This window comes from Fusarium vanettenii, assembly GCF_000151355.1.
Source record: "Fusarium vanettenii 77-13-4 chromosome 10 genomic scaffold NECHAsca_52_chr10_4_0, whole genome shotgun sequence".
NCBI lineage: Eukaryota > Fungi > Ascomycota > Sordariomycetes > Hypocreales > Nectriaceae > Fusarium > Fusarium vanettenii.
The window spans coordinates 32,134-47,047 of NW_003315837.1; the positions used below are offsets into that span (position 1 = coordinate 32,134).

Consider the following 14,914-nt stretch of genomic DNA (forward strand, 5'->3'; position numbering starts at 1 on the left):
TGTTCCAGCCAAGGGCGATTGTCCTTGTGCGTAGGCGAGATGCCCCGACTTCGGTGCCAATGGCGAACGATACAGGGCCGATGGAGGCTGTAGACAAAGAACCAGATGAGCAGCATTGACGCCTGTGCCCATCGAACGCGAGATGCATCCGGCGCGAGATCGAGGAACCCGATGGTGAACATGATGGGGAGGATAGCTGTGAGACCGGCGATGTAGATAGTTCGGCGGCCGTATCGTGATATCATCAGCCATGAGAGGACGGTGCCGACGAATGCAATAGAGTAGTTGCCTGTTGAACAAATGGATGTAAGCGGCTGGAGGTTGGTTTGAAGGAAAGAAAACATCAACTTACCAACAGACATCTTGAAGGCGTTCCCAGCAGGCAACCCAGCAAGAGTAAAGAAATACGTGCTGTAGTTCTGAATGACGAAGCCAGGAAGAATTTGGCACCCCCAACTAACCATGGCGATTTCCGTCCTGCGGAGGTTAGTTCCCTTGAAGCAATCAAGGTAACCCCCTGGATTCTCAAAGTCTCCTTCTCCAGTCTCAGCGTCGCATTGATCATGGCTAGCATCTGACGCGGGTCAATAACATCCTCGGGCGCGGAACAAAGTCTTCACAGTGACGCCTCAGCCTCAACCGGTCGGTCCTTTCGAGCCAGCCACCATGGAGACTCTGGGGCAAATATGCACGCCACTGCGAGGGGGAGCGGCCATATCCACTGGATGGCGAACGGGATGCGATAGGACCATTGGTTGTTCATGTTGACCATGCCTGCAAGGACACCGGCGGCGACCAAGTGACCGATGACCCAGCAGAGGTTGATGTAGGTTGTGAAGTAAGGCTTCAGGGCTGTGGGGGAGACTTCAGAGACGTAGCTTGAGGCTGAGGTGATGAAGAAGCTACAGGGGATGGAGCTGAGCAAAAATTAGCAACCTGATGGCAGACTTTAGTGAAATAACGAACAAGTTACAGCAGTAGAATTCCCACTAGCAGCACCTCGACACTGGTTGCGAATGCACAGCATTGATGAAAACGTTGGCCGTATGCCAGACTGGCTAGACGAGCAGGGCCTCGCAGAAAACACCATCGTGGTCTACACTTCGGACCAAGGATTCTTCCTCGGTGAACACGGCTGGTGCGACAAGAGGTTCATGTACGAGGAGAGCTTTCAAATGCCTTTCTTAATCCGCCACCCAAAGGAGATCCAGCCTGGGTTTATGTGCGATGATATTATCTGCAATGTCGATTTTGCCCCAACCTTTTGCGATCTCGCTGGCTTGCAGGTCCCGAGCTACATGCAGGGTGTTTCATTCCGAGAGCTTTTGAACGGTCGGCGGCCGGGGGATTGGCAGCAGGTTGCCTTTCATAGGTACTGGATGCATAATGATGCGGTGCACCATGCCTGTGCGCATTATGGCGTGCGTGATCATTGGTACAAGCTTATTTATTGGTATAATGAGGACCTTGGCATTGAGGGGTCGAGACCAGGCAGAAAGTCAGAGAAAGAGTGGGAGTTATTTGATTGTGAGGAGGACCCGCTCGAACTACTCAATGTCTATAATGATTTGCGGTATAAGGAGACGGTGAAGCAGATGACGCTCCTGCTAGAGAAGAAGATGGAGCAGATTGGGGATATTCCCCTACATCCAAGGCTCGGCGCTTAAGCTCCCATTGACGGATCGAAGGTGGTCGTTCCAGGGGCCACTGCGTCAAATGCCCGTAGCTCTTCCAATCACACACATACAAGCTTACACCCAACAAGGCTGAAGCATTTCAACAATTTAAACCCCGCATTTTCATCAACACATCTTCCATGGCAAAATGAAACTCATACCTATTACACTTGACGAGGTCGCAGCTCTCACGCCTGTTACTCAGGATGAGGCAGAGCATATCTACATCTTTGATCAATTCGGTACACAAGACTGTCTTCTCGATTGTGAAGCATGGAAAACCAGACAAGATGTGACTGGGCGGCGTACGACAACCCCAGCCGAGAAACGACAGAAGAGAAAAGACATCAAAAAACTCGGCAAGTCATCGATATTGAAGCAGCGCCAGACTATAAAGAACGACACGAGAATTGCCAATAGCTCCCTCAAGTTCAAACGAGAAGCTTTCACGTTGAAAGACGTAGAGAATTCTGGCGAGAACGGCTGTGGCTGTTGTCAATTCTTCCACGCCTTGCTGAAGACTCTCCTGCCAAGTCGTGAAAACACGGATGTCGATCATCTAGTATTCGAATGGATTCGTTATGGCTTTCTCCTTAAAGTTCAGGACAAACAAAAAACATTCTCTTTTCAGCTCTTCTCGCCGTCAGGTATGTAAAATGCTCGACGTGATGATCAAGGGCTCACCCAGTGATGATCTAGGAGCCAAATCTGTCATCCATGGTTTGAAGTCGGCAAGAGTTCTCACAGGAGATACATCCACCCCCACTTCATTGAATCTCGCACAAAGCTGGATACAAGATTGTGAGACAACACATGGACAGTGTGGTTCCGGTCGAGACGTTTCCCTTCCGAAGCGATGCCTGGACCTCAAGCCGACGAGCATCTCCGATGATTCTGCCATCCAACTTGTTGAAACACGCGGTAGCACTGGTACCTATGCATGCCTTTCTCATTGCTGGGGCAAGGATAAACTCATAACAACCACATCGCAAACAATCGCCAGTCATCTCAACAGCATCCCCTTTGCGGTCCTTCCTAAGACGTTCGGAGACGCTGTGACATTGACAAGGAGTCTTGGAATTCGATATCTCTGGATTGATTCCCTATGCATCATCCAAGACTCACCCGAAGACTGGCAAATCGAGTCTAGCAAGATGGCAGACATTTATCACAACAGTTTCCTCACCATAGCTGCAATATCATCGCCCGACTCCCGCGGTGGTTGCTTCTGTCCAGAAAAGCTAAGCGACACGTGCTTTCGTGTCCAATCAGATGGACTGGATACCCTAATTGCTGCACGTTATTGTAATGGCGAGGGTGCAGTGGCGGATACCCAAACGTTCATGGAAGCCTTTCCCGCCCTGACTCGAGCCTGGATTTACCAAGAGCGGATGTTGTCTCGGAGAATTCTCTACTGTACATATCGAGAGTTCCAATTTGAATGTCGTCAGAACGAGACTTGCGAGTGCGGCAGCCGCTTTATGCCTCCACACCCAGAACCAGGGACTCCCGCAAGCAAGGCGATGATGCAAGGAAAGAACCAATATGGTGAACTTGAGAAGCTCTACAGTATCAAAGGACAGTACTCGGCAAAGCAGTTGTGTCAGCATTGGCAGAAGACGGTCATGCAGTATACCAAGCTTCGGATCACCCATTTGAGTGACAAATTACCCGCTCTATCGGGATGTGCCAAGGACATTGGCCGCATCACAGGAGATGACTTTCTTGCTGGGCTTTGGAGAGCAAATTTCGCGGAGGGGCTACTCTGGGTCGTCAATGTACCTGTGGATCAGCCTCGGGCGTCTGTTTGGAGAGCACCCAGCTGGTCGTGGGCAAGTATCGACAGTACCATGGGGATAGATTACATCTACACAATGAGGACACGCCACAGACAAGACTTTGAAGACAAGATACAGGAGGTTGAGTGCGAGCCCGCCGGGGTTGATAGAACCGGAGCTGTCAAGTCCGCACACGTATGGATACGAGCATCTCTCTGCCCAGTATACCTCCGCCGGATCTGTCGACGCTGTACGACCTCGAGAAGTCGAATCCCGTACAGTATCGAAAATGACCAGTGGATGAGTACACGAAGCCCGAAGATAACACCCTGCCCTGTGACACCGGGCAGCGACATCAAAGGCCTTGTGCTCAAGGGCGCCGAACCGAGCTTCTTTCCTGATTACAAGTATGATGACCGAGTCGACTTTGAATTTCTTGACAGGAATGACGGATTTGCTTGTCGACATGCACGCGTATTTCTTCTTCATCTCTACGATAACCAATCTTTCGCAACGGATGTGATTACTGACTATTTCCTTGTTCTGAGAAAGGTGACTGAGGCAAGTAGTGGCAGTTCGTTCGAGAGAGTTGCTCTTATTACTCTTGCCTTTAAGGACTGGGCAGCGAGAGATGATTGGTTCCGGACTGAGTTTGACTTGGTAGTTGAACAGGAGACTGCACTGAAGATAGTCTAGGTAATGGGAAGGGCGCGAGGATAGACAGAAGGCCGAGTGTTTAGCTGCCAAGATGAGTTTCAAGGGGAAGCAAGCCTTGTTTATATCGGAGATGTTTGGAAAACGTTTCACACCGTGATCATCCATTAGGTACTCAAACAGTAACTAAATGAGACATCTCTGAACTAATACAGTCTCCCAACCTCGGGCGGCTCTACGGGCCAGCTCGTCACGCAAAGCTTGTTCGTTCCTCCCACTGCCCCCCATCGTACCAACTTCAGAGCAGCATCCTCGTCCCCTTCAGGTGCATGGCATGCAGCGCTAATGACGGCAGAGCATGGTCCACCTACAGGTATGGCCGTCGTCATCGGTCTGAGGCTCATCCCGACAGTAATTAGCAGAATCAGCGCGCCGAGAATTATCGTAAACACGATGGCTATAGGGGAGTATCCGCAGGTGGTCTCCCTAAAGTCATAACTGACCAGTGCTTGCCCCTGGACATCCGTTTTTGTTCCGTCCTCGTAGATGACCAGTCTCACAAAGAAGATAGATTGAGAGATGAGCCAGTGCAATGCTGCAGACCCGGCAAGAAGAGGCAGTCCGTATCTCTATTGGCCCAAGCCATGCAGTGATCAGCCCTCAGTACAAACTCTGGCAAAAAGGAAGGACTTACCAAAGGAAGCGACAGCCAGTAAGTCCTACGCTGATTTCCGGCCGGGGAGCTCGTACGAAGACCTTTGTGTTCTTGACCATAGGTATTCCATTCTACTCCAACGAGCATGGCAGTCCACATTCCATTCAGTGCAGTGTAAAGCAGGGAAAGAATCAGCTGCGGAAGATTGGCAACGAGCACCATCACCACAGGTCCCTCCAAAGTCATGATTTCTGTAAAATCGATGAGAGTGTCAACGCTGACCTGCCCAAAGCCTCGGTTCCACAGGGCGGCCAAACTGGGCGTTTCGTATACAGACACGTGCTCAACCCCCAGATATAAGAGGTAAGAGGTCAAAGAGAGAGCGCCAGCACAACTGTTGTTTGTTAGCTTGCCATCAGGACATGGGCCGAAACGGGTCTCTACAGGACTACAGTTACCCCATATCGAAGGACTGAGACGGATGCAGCCCAACGGTGTTTCCCCGGGAGCCATTCCCGTAACTCGGGCCCCCAGTACAGTCGGTGACCAGAAGACTTTGACATGAGGCTGCGGCTTTTAGTGCCTGGGTCTGGGTCTTGGAGAAACGAGGCCATGACATCTGCTGAAAAGTAAGCACATGGTGAACAAATTGGGCTGTTTGAACGAACCTCCAAGAGTCAGGAGCGGCTGCTGCTTCAAGCACAACCAAGTCAAGCCCAGCCCGATAAGCTTGACCACGTTGCATCCCACAACAATAGCAAGAAGGTATATGTTGAGGGCCAGTTTGCAGTACTCAGGAGTTTGTTTGCTGAGGCAATATTCCACCCGTGGGGAGGTCTTATTCACCCATTTGTCGTCGGAATAAAGCGGCCAGTTGTCTACGTCTAGAGAAGACACATCGCACTGCTCATCCGCCCAGGCTTTTCTGCCGCACATCCAGTCATACGGCTCTGACCCACGTCTGTTAGGGTCTCCGGACCACCGTACCGTGTACCTGAACTTAGTGTCGACTGTTGAGGGATCGAGGATGAGGATGACATCAGATCGACCGGATACGAGCTTTTGGCCATATGCAGCCATGCACTCGCTATTAGTGAGCCTTTCAAACTCGTTTAGTGACGTCTTGAGGGCATCAAATTCTTCGTTTCTATACGGGTAACTTGAGTTGACGAGATTTCTGTGCGTGGTAGGGTATACCCAGTACTTGTTGGCGCTGGTTTCGAAATACACAACCGAGTTGTAGCTATCAAACGTCAGCATCCGTTTACTCATATTTCACTAGAATTATCCTACAGCAAGTGGATAGGAAGCGAGCTAATGGCTAATACCGTCCATGCCGCCACTCTTTTGAAAGAGATTTTGCCAAGGTTCCGGATTGAGGAAACACCGACGTCTAGCCACGTCTGTTTGGCATGAGCTCTGTCAAGCTCGGGTCTCGTAGGTCCAGTCAAAACCTGTTGAGTGTAGTTTCCAGCGCCGAGCAGCAGGGTGGCCAAGATGTTGATGGCAAGATGAATCCATATGCTGAATTGCTTGGCAGTTTTGCAGTTCCCTGTGTAAAGATAGCCCTCGCCGTTGCTGGACATGTCAACAATCGGAAGGGCGACGAGGAGACAAACCAGGTTGGTGAGTGTAACCAGGCCTGCCACTGAAGTGGCGAAGGCAAGGCCAGACCGCCACCCACCGATATTTTGCTTGGGCATGGCTATAAAATGCCTAAATGCCTTCCGCGTTGGTCTGTAAACTTGAACACGAAACGCTCTCTTAATCAAGAAGACTTGTTAGGTCGACGAGACGCCTCTTCTTGTATTCAGCCTGCTGCTGCCAACACTGAGCATCCGCCATCTCCAGCTGGCGCCAAGACAGCCACAGAGCTCTAGAACGCCTCGTCACGCTCGCCATTGTGACAAGGCACAGAACCAGTTTTGCCCGACACACGAGTGGGAATCTGTAAAATCCATGCTGTTATCGGTTGGATATGGGTGGTTACTGCAAGAGACCGGCTGATGCGGTGTTCATAATGCCCCTAGTTTTTAAAGAAATGGCGATGCTGCTCTATCGCTGCAAATGGCATCATCCCTTCCTCACGATGCGTGCGCGTGGAAGCGACCGTGGTGGCCTACCGAGACGTCTTGGCTAGGCGTTTTTCATCAGCCACACCTCACCCTAATGCGGGATAACTCGAAGTTTTCAGCCTCCACGGCACAACGGGGATGTAGCGGAAAGGGAAGAAATTGGGGGAGAAGAAGTCCCGACAAAGGCAATCAATCTTATTAATGCCATACGCTCTGTCTTCGTACTTCTTCCAGGCTAGTAACAGTAGCAAGAAGCACAACCTTATCCCCATAAAGGTGAGATCTGGTTTTGACTAACGTCTAAGCATAACCGGAGGGGTGTCGATCCGCTGATTGATGAAACAGGCAGACAGGCTAACAGGCTGAGAGCCCTGGCGGTGCTGGGCTGAAAAAAAGGGGCAGTGGCTGCTAACCCTTGCGAGACACATGAGCAGGCGTACCACTAGCTTATAGAATGTCTCGCACTAATCAACAGCCACCTCACCCTTCGGCGCATTTTTCAGAAGTAAGGGGTTAGCTTCTGCGCCCTTATCGTCCACCACGAATGGCGGACACATTCCATACTGTTCAAACCTTTCAGCCCGGAGCCGTTATCGCCATATTGCCCCCATAGCCACCGAGTATTTCTGTCAGCAACTCTCTTTCTGCAGCAGCAGTTTTCTTTTCTTTCTAAAGCAGACTTGCCGGCTTGGACCTTGGACCTGTCGAAACTTGTACACCCGGCCAAGCGGATACTTCTGGAGGCGTATACGCCATCTTACCCTATGTTTTGCGTCCACATATCAATGGACAAGGGCGATGTCGTGTGTGTGTGGCTATGATATCACCATTCATTGTTCAGTAAAGGTTGCGACGACTTATTAAAAGATTGATGTAATTCCTCCCTTTCGGGTTCTATTATTGGGATCGCCAACCCAATTTCATCTTAGATCTGGCGGGAGATAAGCAACATGGGGGCGAAGGTAACCTTAACCGCACGTCCCTCGGTGGTTATGTTGATCCATGTCTCGCGTGAACGCTCATTCGTCACGACTCTGACCAACCTGACGACGGACTCTTGGCAGTCTCGTTAGGAAAGCTCACCTGTTTCTCCTAGTTAACTATCTGCTTCGTATTGCTTTGAACCCATGTCCAAAGGACCATGATTTCCAGGGGAAACGTACTAAACTAGGTAGTAAAAGACACTGGGAACCGGGTGCGTCCCCTGTTTTCTGGGCGAAAGAGTATATCTCTCTCGAGAATTGTCGAGTCAGGACGCGATTCAGCAGGAGAAAATCTTCGTCTTGTTAAGGAAAGCTGCTGCGGGTCACATCCGACGTCCCGACATGGCTCATGTCTATCCCTCATGTCAATCATCCTGAAGCGCCCTTAAGACACGCGGCCAGTCTTACCTGGGTGTTTATTAAGCAACGCCAATACCTCTCTTCCTTGTCCCCCATACTCCTACCCCAGCTACTCTCTTCATAGTCTTATTCTTATTATCCATTCCACCTTCTTATTACCATAGACCACGTCTTGACTTGTTGACGCATGGTATCCTTTTGTTAATTAATTCAGGATGCCTGTTCTTAATGTTAGCGAACTCAACATCGTCCTTGGCGTCCTTGGTCCGTACTTGACTTCCTCTCTAGTTCCTCTTGGCTCTCATCGTTGATCGTTTGCTCACGTCTTCCTAGGCGCCTTCACTGTTCTCTATGGCATCATATCCGTTAAGATAAAGCAAGCTTGGTACTTGGGCGAAGCTCGTCAGTTCCCACCACCCGTTTCTTGGCCTCTTTGCCCCTTCAGCACCACATGATCGCACATGGCCATAGTGCTCCAGCTCACCTTCTTAATTTCTAGTACCTGCTGTCATCTTCGGAATCGCTCTTGGACCCTTATCTGCAAAATTCATCGAGAGTGAGAAATGGGGGTTTGCCACCCCAGGTCAGACAAATGCTATCACACTGGTTTGTCCCTACAGTCCCATCTTGACGTCGACGGCGCTCCTGCAGTGCTAACATGTGAAATTCAGGGCACCATGCGTGTCATGATCGGTGTTCAACTGGTCATCGCAGGATACCAGCTTCCGGCCAAATACAATTACACGCGATGGAAAGAAATGGCCCTGTGCCTTCTACCGGTCATGACTATAATGTGGCTATGCACAACGGCTTGCATCATGGTCACTATACCCAAAGTCACCTTCTTGGCGGCTCTCGTTATCGGTTCTTGCGTAACATGCACCGACCCTATCCTCTCGCAAGCCATCGCCAAGGGGCCATTTGCCGATAAATACGTCCCACGACCGCTACGTGACCTCATTTCCTCCGAGGCTGGCGCCAACGACGGCTTTGGCTTTCCCTTTTTGATGCTCGCCACTTATCTGATCCGACATGCAGACATCCAAGGAGCCAATAAACATGGTAGAGACAGCCTGGAGACTGGTGAGTTTACAAATGCCATGATGGTACGATCTGAGGATGTCGGTCGTCTGGGAGGGGGTGTTGGGGAGGCCATGAAAAACTGGGTCGTCGAGACATGGCTCTATATGATCCTCCTGTCGGTTGCGTATGGGGCTCTGATAGGGTATGGATCATGCAAAGGAATACGCTTTGCACTCAGGAGGTGAGTTATTGTGCAACTATCGCATCCTGCAGCTCCTCACTTGGCTACTCTGTACTTTGCTATCAAGTGTTCTCTCAAGTCTAACTGATCTTTTAGGAAAAGGGTTGACAACGAATCTTATCTGCTGTTTCCGACTGCCCTGGCGTTATTCATCATTGGCACTTGCGGTGCTATAGGCACTGATGACCTGTTGGCCTGCTTCGTTGCGGGTAGTGCGCTGAACTGGGATGGCCATTACCTGCGGGAGACTGAGGTCCGCCACGATGAAGTCAACTCCTGCGTTGATGTCTTACTCAACTTTGGCGGTTTCATGTACATTGGGACTATCTTGCCATGGTCTGACTTTAACGACCCTACCGGTACCGGCATCACCTGGAGCCGCCTATTCGCGTTGGGCTTTCTCGTTCTCATCTTCCGACGGCTGCCTGCGATCTTTGCCTTCTACAAACTGATGCCGGCAGCTTGTTCCAACTGGAAAGACGCACTTTTCATGGGTTATTTCGGTCCCATTGGTGCCGGAGCTGTCTTTTATGTTGAGCATGCCCGCCATCTCTTTCCCAGCGATGGAGATGGTGATGAAGAAGAAACGGACCTTGTTAGAGCGATGGCACCGACCGTCTACTGGCTTGTCTTCTTCTCCATTGTCGCCCACGGACTGTCAATCCCTGCCCTCAATATCTTCTATCACTATATCCGAAAGGCGCCTGTAAAGAGAGACGATGTCGAGCTTCGGTGCATATCTCTTGATGCACTACCAACTAGCTCCGTGGTAGTCAACCAGGATGCCTTATCGACGGACTGTCTTCATCAGCCAGTCAGCCTTGGCACCAGCCGGCCGGTTTCGGGAGGCCCATCCTCTCTCGTTTCTATGGAATTCTCTGACGACAACGACAGCCTTAACAAGTGTCGACAAATCAAGACAAATAATGGAAATTCGGCGTGGGTATGAGACCTGCCTTTCAAGTTTCAAATAACTATTTTAATCTTGTTCCCATTCAAATCTCTGCCATGCACGTAGTGAACCCCACAAAGCCCATATTTCATGTTCATTTGGTCTATGCCGTTGCGTCATAGAACCGAATCTCCGGTCTGAGAGTCCTGCTCTGCTGTTTCACCAGTGACATAATTTTGTAAAGTTAGGAGATCACCACTGTTGCCCCAGACTGCATGCGATTTTCCAAGACAATTCACATCGTGATAGGTAGAATCTCCAGGAACACACACCACATGATCAGCATTTCCTGCTTCCTTTGCTCATTCCTCAGTGTTAACGGACTCGCTGACGCGATCCAATTCGTTCTCGCTATACCAAGCCCTTTTTCTTTCAACACATTTGCCCCCTTTCCTTCCATGAGTCCGATTTCATCGCGGCCCTATTTTTGTGACGCTCATTCCTAGTGAGTTGGTTGTCCATGGAAGAAATTCCTCAGGCCATTATCCTAAAGACCCATAAGCATTCCAGCCTTGATCAGACGGTGGTAAAACATTCAGGGTTTGTGGCAACACATTTGCCATTCCCCATGAGAAGGAGTCGGGGTGAAATCCAGCACCAGTGTCGAGCCCTGTGTATCCTGTTTGGTCCCACCATGAACAGTCTTGACCTATGACGAAACTCGAAATGTCCTCCGAGGTGTTGGAAGTATCGCCAGCAGAGGGTTGGGGGGCGTCTGGTCCCGAATGTGCTCTTGTTCGGGAGAGTCCATCAGACTCGCCATCCGCTGCAGTATGTAGCTGTCTGTGAACAGCACTGCTAGATCTACTGGCCCTATCGCCACTGCAGAGAGGTTGCGCTAAACCAGCATTGAGCATTCGTCGAATTGTATCCAGACTCCTGCCACTGCCTGGTGTATGGGCTGCTTCATTTTGAAGTACTCGGATGGCACACGCCAGCCTCTCTGCTGCATCCCCCCGCTCTGCCTGGCTTGTTGCCGTTTTTAGTATCTGTGCTTCGACTGTAGCAGCCGAGAAGATGCAATAGCTTATTTGATAGGTCATGAGCCGATGAGGAAAGGTACGGGCATATAGACTGTACATGGCATGTATCTTTTTCGAATGTGAAACGCATACGGCTGTGCTCGAAGCTCTGAGCGAAGAGTCACGAGAGCTCAAGAACGGCCGGCGCAGAAGGATATGTAATGCGTGATACAGGAGACTATGATTGTCAGGTGGATAGAACATGAACAAGAGGTGCATCAAAAACCTTACTTGAGTGATATGATGTGGGGCGGAGGGCTTTGCTGAAGATTCTCGACATCGCTGATCTTAAGAGATGGTGGCATCTCATCGTGCCAAGCCCGAAATCTGGCGTCAAGATCGTTGATGTTTGTTGCAAAGTCTTCAGTGCTTGGGGTATTCGAGAACAGCAACATCATTTCTGTTGTGAGTCCGTGAAGTTGACAAAAGGTGCAAAATGTTGTACTATTCCATGATGGTGTTGGCGTGTACATATTGCTAACCTCTACAGCGTGGATAGGTTCCCAATCCCGAGTGTCGTCGAATTTGTCCAGAATGTCGGTGCTGGGGTATGGGCGTCGGATCAACGAGGGAGGGCGCCCAAGAGCAAGGCTCAAGGTCTTATCCCATATGTATGCCGAGTTGTACAACCGCTTCCGGGTCTCTGTTTCTGCAGGCGTCCAGCGCTGCAGCTCGGCGAGTTTAGGGGTATCGAGATGAAGCCCAATGTCGATCATCATCCGAATTGCCATGCCCGTGTAGAGCCAACCTTCGGAACTCTTTCCTACGGCGCATTGACGTCCTCCGAGGATAAGGAGGCCTTGGATTGTCGGTATGGTAGGCTTTTCTGCTGCCATTTCCTGTAAAAGAAGTTCCTTGGCTCGTTTAACAAAGTCTTCTCCCTTCCCGATATCCGGACAGGACAAGTCCTGTTCGGGGAGATGTCTCGCTGCCAGCGCAAAGATGCACATGAGAAGAAAGTTGGAACAGTATTGCCCACCTAGAGCAAGATCCATGACGAGACACGGGCGGTAAACACAGTTGTGGAGGGGATGTAGCCACGTCCAGTATATGTCTAGGAGGGCCATGCCAACCTTGGTCTCGACGCCTGTCCCATTCATCAAGGGCTTTGCTTGAATTAAAGGAACCCAGGCAGAGTCCATCAAAGACCACTGAGATCGCAAAGTCTCAACTTGTGCGGCTCTCTTTGGTTCCGAAACGGAGAGGGTTGAGACATTACTAGTTTCAGAGGTAGGCACAATGCTGCTCTCCTCCAATGCACCAGCATGGAACCGGCTAGTTGGGCCGTTATAGACAACGCCTCCATCTTCTCCAATACCAACTTGGAACCAAATCTCGGTCGCGGAAGATGGATACGCGACGTCAGCTGCTGTGGAGGACGTAGTGGTGCTCACCGCTGGACTCGTGTCTGTATTGGCCACCGTGCAAGTCGATTGCCGGGGAGATGCTCTGGTAGGCTGAGCATCGCCCGGCAAGTCAATCTGGGGGGAGCGTGACCTCCTGAGGAGAGAAGCTTCCAGCCATCGGATACGAGCATTGGCGTGTCTAAGTCGTAACTCGTTCGAGTCTTGAGATGGCCAAACGCAATCCTCGCCATTCTTCTGACAGGCCTTGCACACCGGCTGGTCCCCACTGCACTTGATTTTGCGGGACTTGCACCTTGCACAGGCAAAGCCGTACCTCCTGGCTCCACGACTGGTTTGTCTCGGGCCAGAAGCCGAAGAAGCGGACATCTCGACATCGGGGGTGGGACCTGAGCTCGGACTTGACGGCATTGCGGTTTGCCAAGCCGGATATAGGGGTAGGAGTTCGGCTTCCAAGATTGAGAGGATATCGAAGAGCAGCCGGGGAAATATTTGATCATTTGCGAAGGAGGAAGTCAGTTCGAGCCCTCGGCATCTTTCCGTCGGTGTTGAAGGATGGGTACGGCACGTGATGCCCCAACCAAAGTGCGGGGGAATTTGCGGGGAACCACCGATTGGAAAGTAGACTTGGGGAAACGGTTCTCATGATGGAGACATCGTCTGCGAAATCCTGCCGTATTCCTACAGCAACCCACTGAGATTTATCAAGTGTGAGTTCTGAAAAACCAAGTGGCTTAATACATGGTGGTAAATAGCTTAGTTCCTTAGCCTTTTATAAAAGCAATACGAAGTACATCTAACGATTTACATCCTAGAACTTTGCAGTGTATGGATGGATATGAGAACCAAGTCCAATTAAACAAGCTGAAGGATTAAGACGAAATTCTTTTCGTGATTAGGCTCAAATCAGTGCACTACCTAGTCAGCTATGACTTCAGACCTGCACATCTGCGCTGCTTACAAGTCGAAGAGATGGCACCCCCCCGATGATCGTTGCCGTGCCAAATGGCTTTCTGGCACGTAGTTTAATACATCTGAGAGCCTGTAGTGTTGAGGTTCACTCTGTACAGGTGCCCTCTTCCCACGATATAAAGTGTATCCTCCACCCATTGCATATTGACAGCAACGTCTCCCGTCTTTACCCGGATGATACCCAGGAAAGTGCCATCCGCATCAAATACATGGACGCCACCTGTGACTGCTCCGTAGATCCTTCCTTCACTGTCGGCCTTGATGCCATCGGGAAAGCCAGCATCCACGTAGGTAAAAACACGATCGTCCGAAAGTCCCGTATCCGTAGGAGAAATGCTATACTGGTAGATGGTCCGCCCTCCGGCTGGGTTGTCTGAAGTGTTGCCACGATTAGTGATGAAGAGCTTGTCTTCATCCAGGTTCAGAGCCACCCCGTTGGGGTTCGTGAATGGTCCACCACCTGCCCCGAGCACCACCCGGAGGCTACCAGTATGCATGTCCCACCGCCATACGCCGTTTGCTAGCTCTGGTTTGAGCGTATCGTTGAAGTTATCATAGCCATAGTATCCATCGGTGAAGAATGCAACACCATTGCGCTTGATGATGATATCATTTGGGCTGTTGAAACGGTGACCAAAGAAGTTGTTCAGAACTACCTCAGTCTCGAGGGTTAGGGGATTCATGCGGACGATGCCTCCGGGCACAGTCCAGTTCCCTTCCTGTGCCCAATAGACGCTACCATTATGGTAATACGCCCCGTTGGCCATCGTCAAGGGTGGGGAAGGGTAGACCTTTTCTGTGACCGGGGGCGTGTGATTCAGATTCGTCCGCCACACCCAAGGCATTGCATCTGCCGAGTAGCCCTCCTTGGGAGGATGTAGCTCTGCAAAAAAGATGCAGTTGCACTCGGGTGAGTAGACTGTTCCATCATGCACGATTCGCTTGGCGAAAAATGGTCCCTCTGGGAAGTTGAAGATGACCTCAACGTTTTTCTGCGACTGATAGTCTTTTACACCGAGCAACTGATAAAAACGTCAGCATTAATGTTGAAACTAGTCACTTGTTTTTGTTTCGTGTAAGCTTTACCTTGTAAAATCTCTCATCAAGCGTAATGAAGTTCGCCTGTTCGAGACTGCTCAAGAGTTTTAATGCCGAGGAA

General features: G+C 50.5%; 6 protein-coding genes across 6 annotated transcripts; 3 read left to right on the top strand and 3 right to left on the bottom strand.

Annotated features, from left to right (window-relative positions):
* Window positions 1–666: 666 nt before the first annotated feature.
* On the top strand, window positions 667–1,667 carry NECHADRAFT_86168 (uncharacterized protein; the record flags this gene model as incomplete). Its single annotated transcript, XM_003041080.1, has 2 exons — window positions 667–754; window positions 976–1,667. The coding sequence occupies 2 exons, from the start codon at window positions 667–669 to the stop codon at window positions 1,665–1,667; spliced, it is 780 nt and encodes a 259-aa protein (XP_003041126.1).
* Window positions 1,668–1,824: 157 nt separating this feature from the next.
* On the top strand, window positions 1,825–4,150 carry NECHADRAFT_86169 (uncharacterized protein; the record flags this gene model as incomplete). The annotated part of the gene is made up of 2 exons (XM_003041081.1): window positions 1,825–2,323; window positions 2,376–4,150. The coding sequence occupies 2 exons, from the start codon at window positions 1,825–1,827 to the stop codon at window positions 4,148–4,150; spliced, it is 2,274 nt and encodes a 757-aa protein (XP_003041127.1).
* Window positions 4,151–4,547: 397 nt separating this feature from the next.
* On the bottom strand, window positions 4,548–6,466 carry NECHADRAFT_86170 (uncharacterized protein; the record flags this gene model as incomplete). The annotated part of the gene is made up of 6 exons (XM_003041114.1): window positions 4,548–4,565; window positions 4,612–4,737; window positions 4,803–5,157; window positions 5,208–5,382; window positions 5,432–6,006; window positions 6,057–6,466. The coding sequence occupies 6 exons, from the start codon at window positions 6,464–6,466 to the stop codon at window positions 4,548–4,550; spliced, it is 1,659 nt and encodes a 552-aa protein (XP_003041160.1).
* A 1,930-nt stretch (window positions 6,467–8,396) lies between these two features.
* NECHADRAFT_51230 (uncharacterized protein) lies at window positions 8,397–10,394 on the top strand (the record flags this gene model as incomplete). Its single annotated transcript, XM_003041082.1, has 5 exons — window positions 8,397–8,445; window positions 8,515–8,583; window positions 8,681–8,787; window positions 8,853–9,445; window positions 9,542–10,394. The coding sequence occupies 5 exons, from the start codon at window positions 8,397–8,399 to the stop codon at window positions 10,392–10,394; spliced, it is 1,671 nt and encodes a 556-aa protein (XP_003041128.1).
* Window positions 10,395–10,879: 485 nt separating this feature from the next.
* On the bottom strand, window positions 10,880–13,194 carry NECHADRAFT_86172 (uncharacterized protein; the record flags this gene model as incomplete). Its single annotated transcript, XM_003041115.1, has 2 exons — window positions 10,880–11,597; window positions 11,651–13,194. 2 exons carry the CDS (start codon window positions 13,192–13,194, stop codon window positions 10,880–10,882), a joined length of 2,262 nt encoding a protein of 753 aa, XP_003041161.1.
* A 614-nt stretch (window positions 13,195–13,808) lies between these two features.
* On the bottom strand, window positions 13,809–14,600 carry NECHADRAFT_51180 (uncharacterized protein; the record flags this gene model as incomplete). Its single annotated transcript, XM_003041116.1, has 1 exon — window positions 13,809–14,600. The coding sequence occupies one exon, from the start codon at window positions 14,598–14,600 to the stop codon at window positions 13,809–13,811; it is 792 nt and encodes a 263-aa protein (XP_003041162.1).
* Window positions 14,601–14,914: the final 314 nt, after the last annotated feature.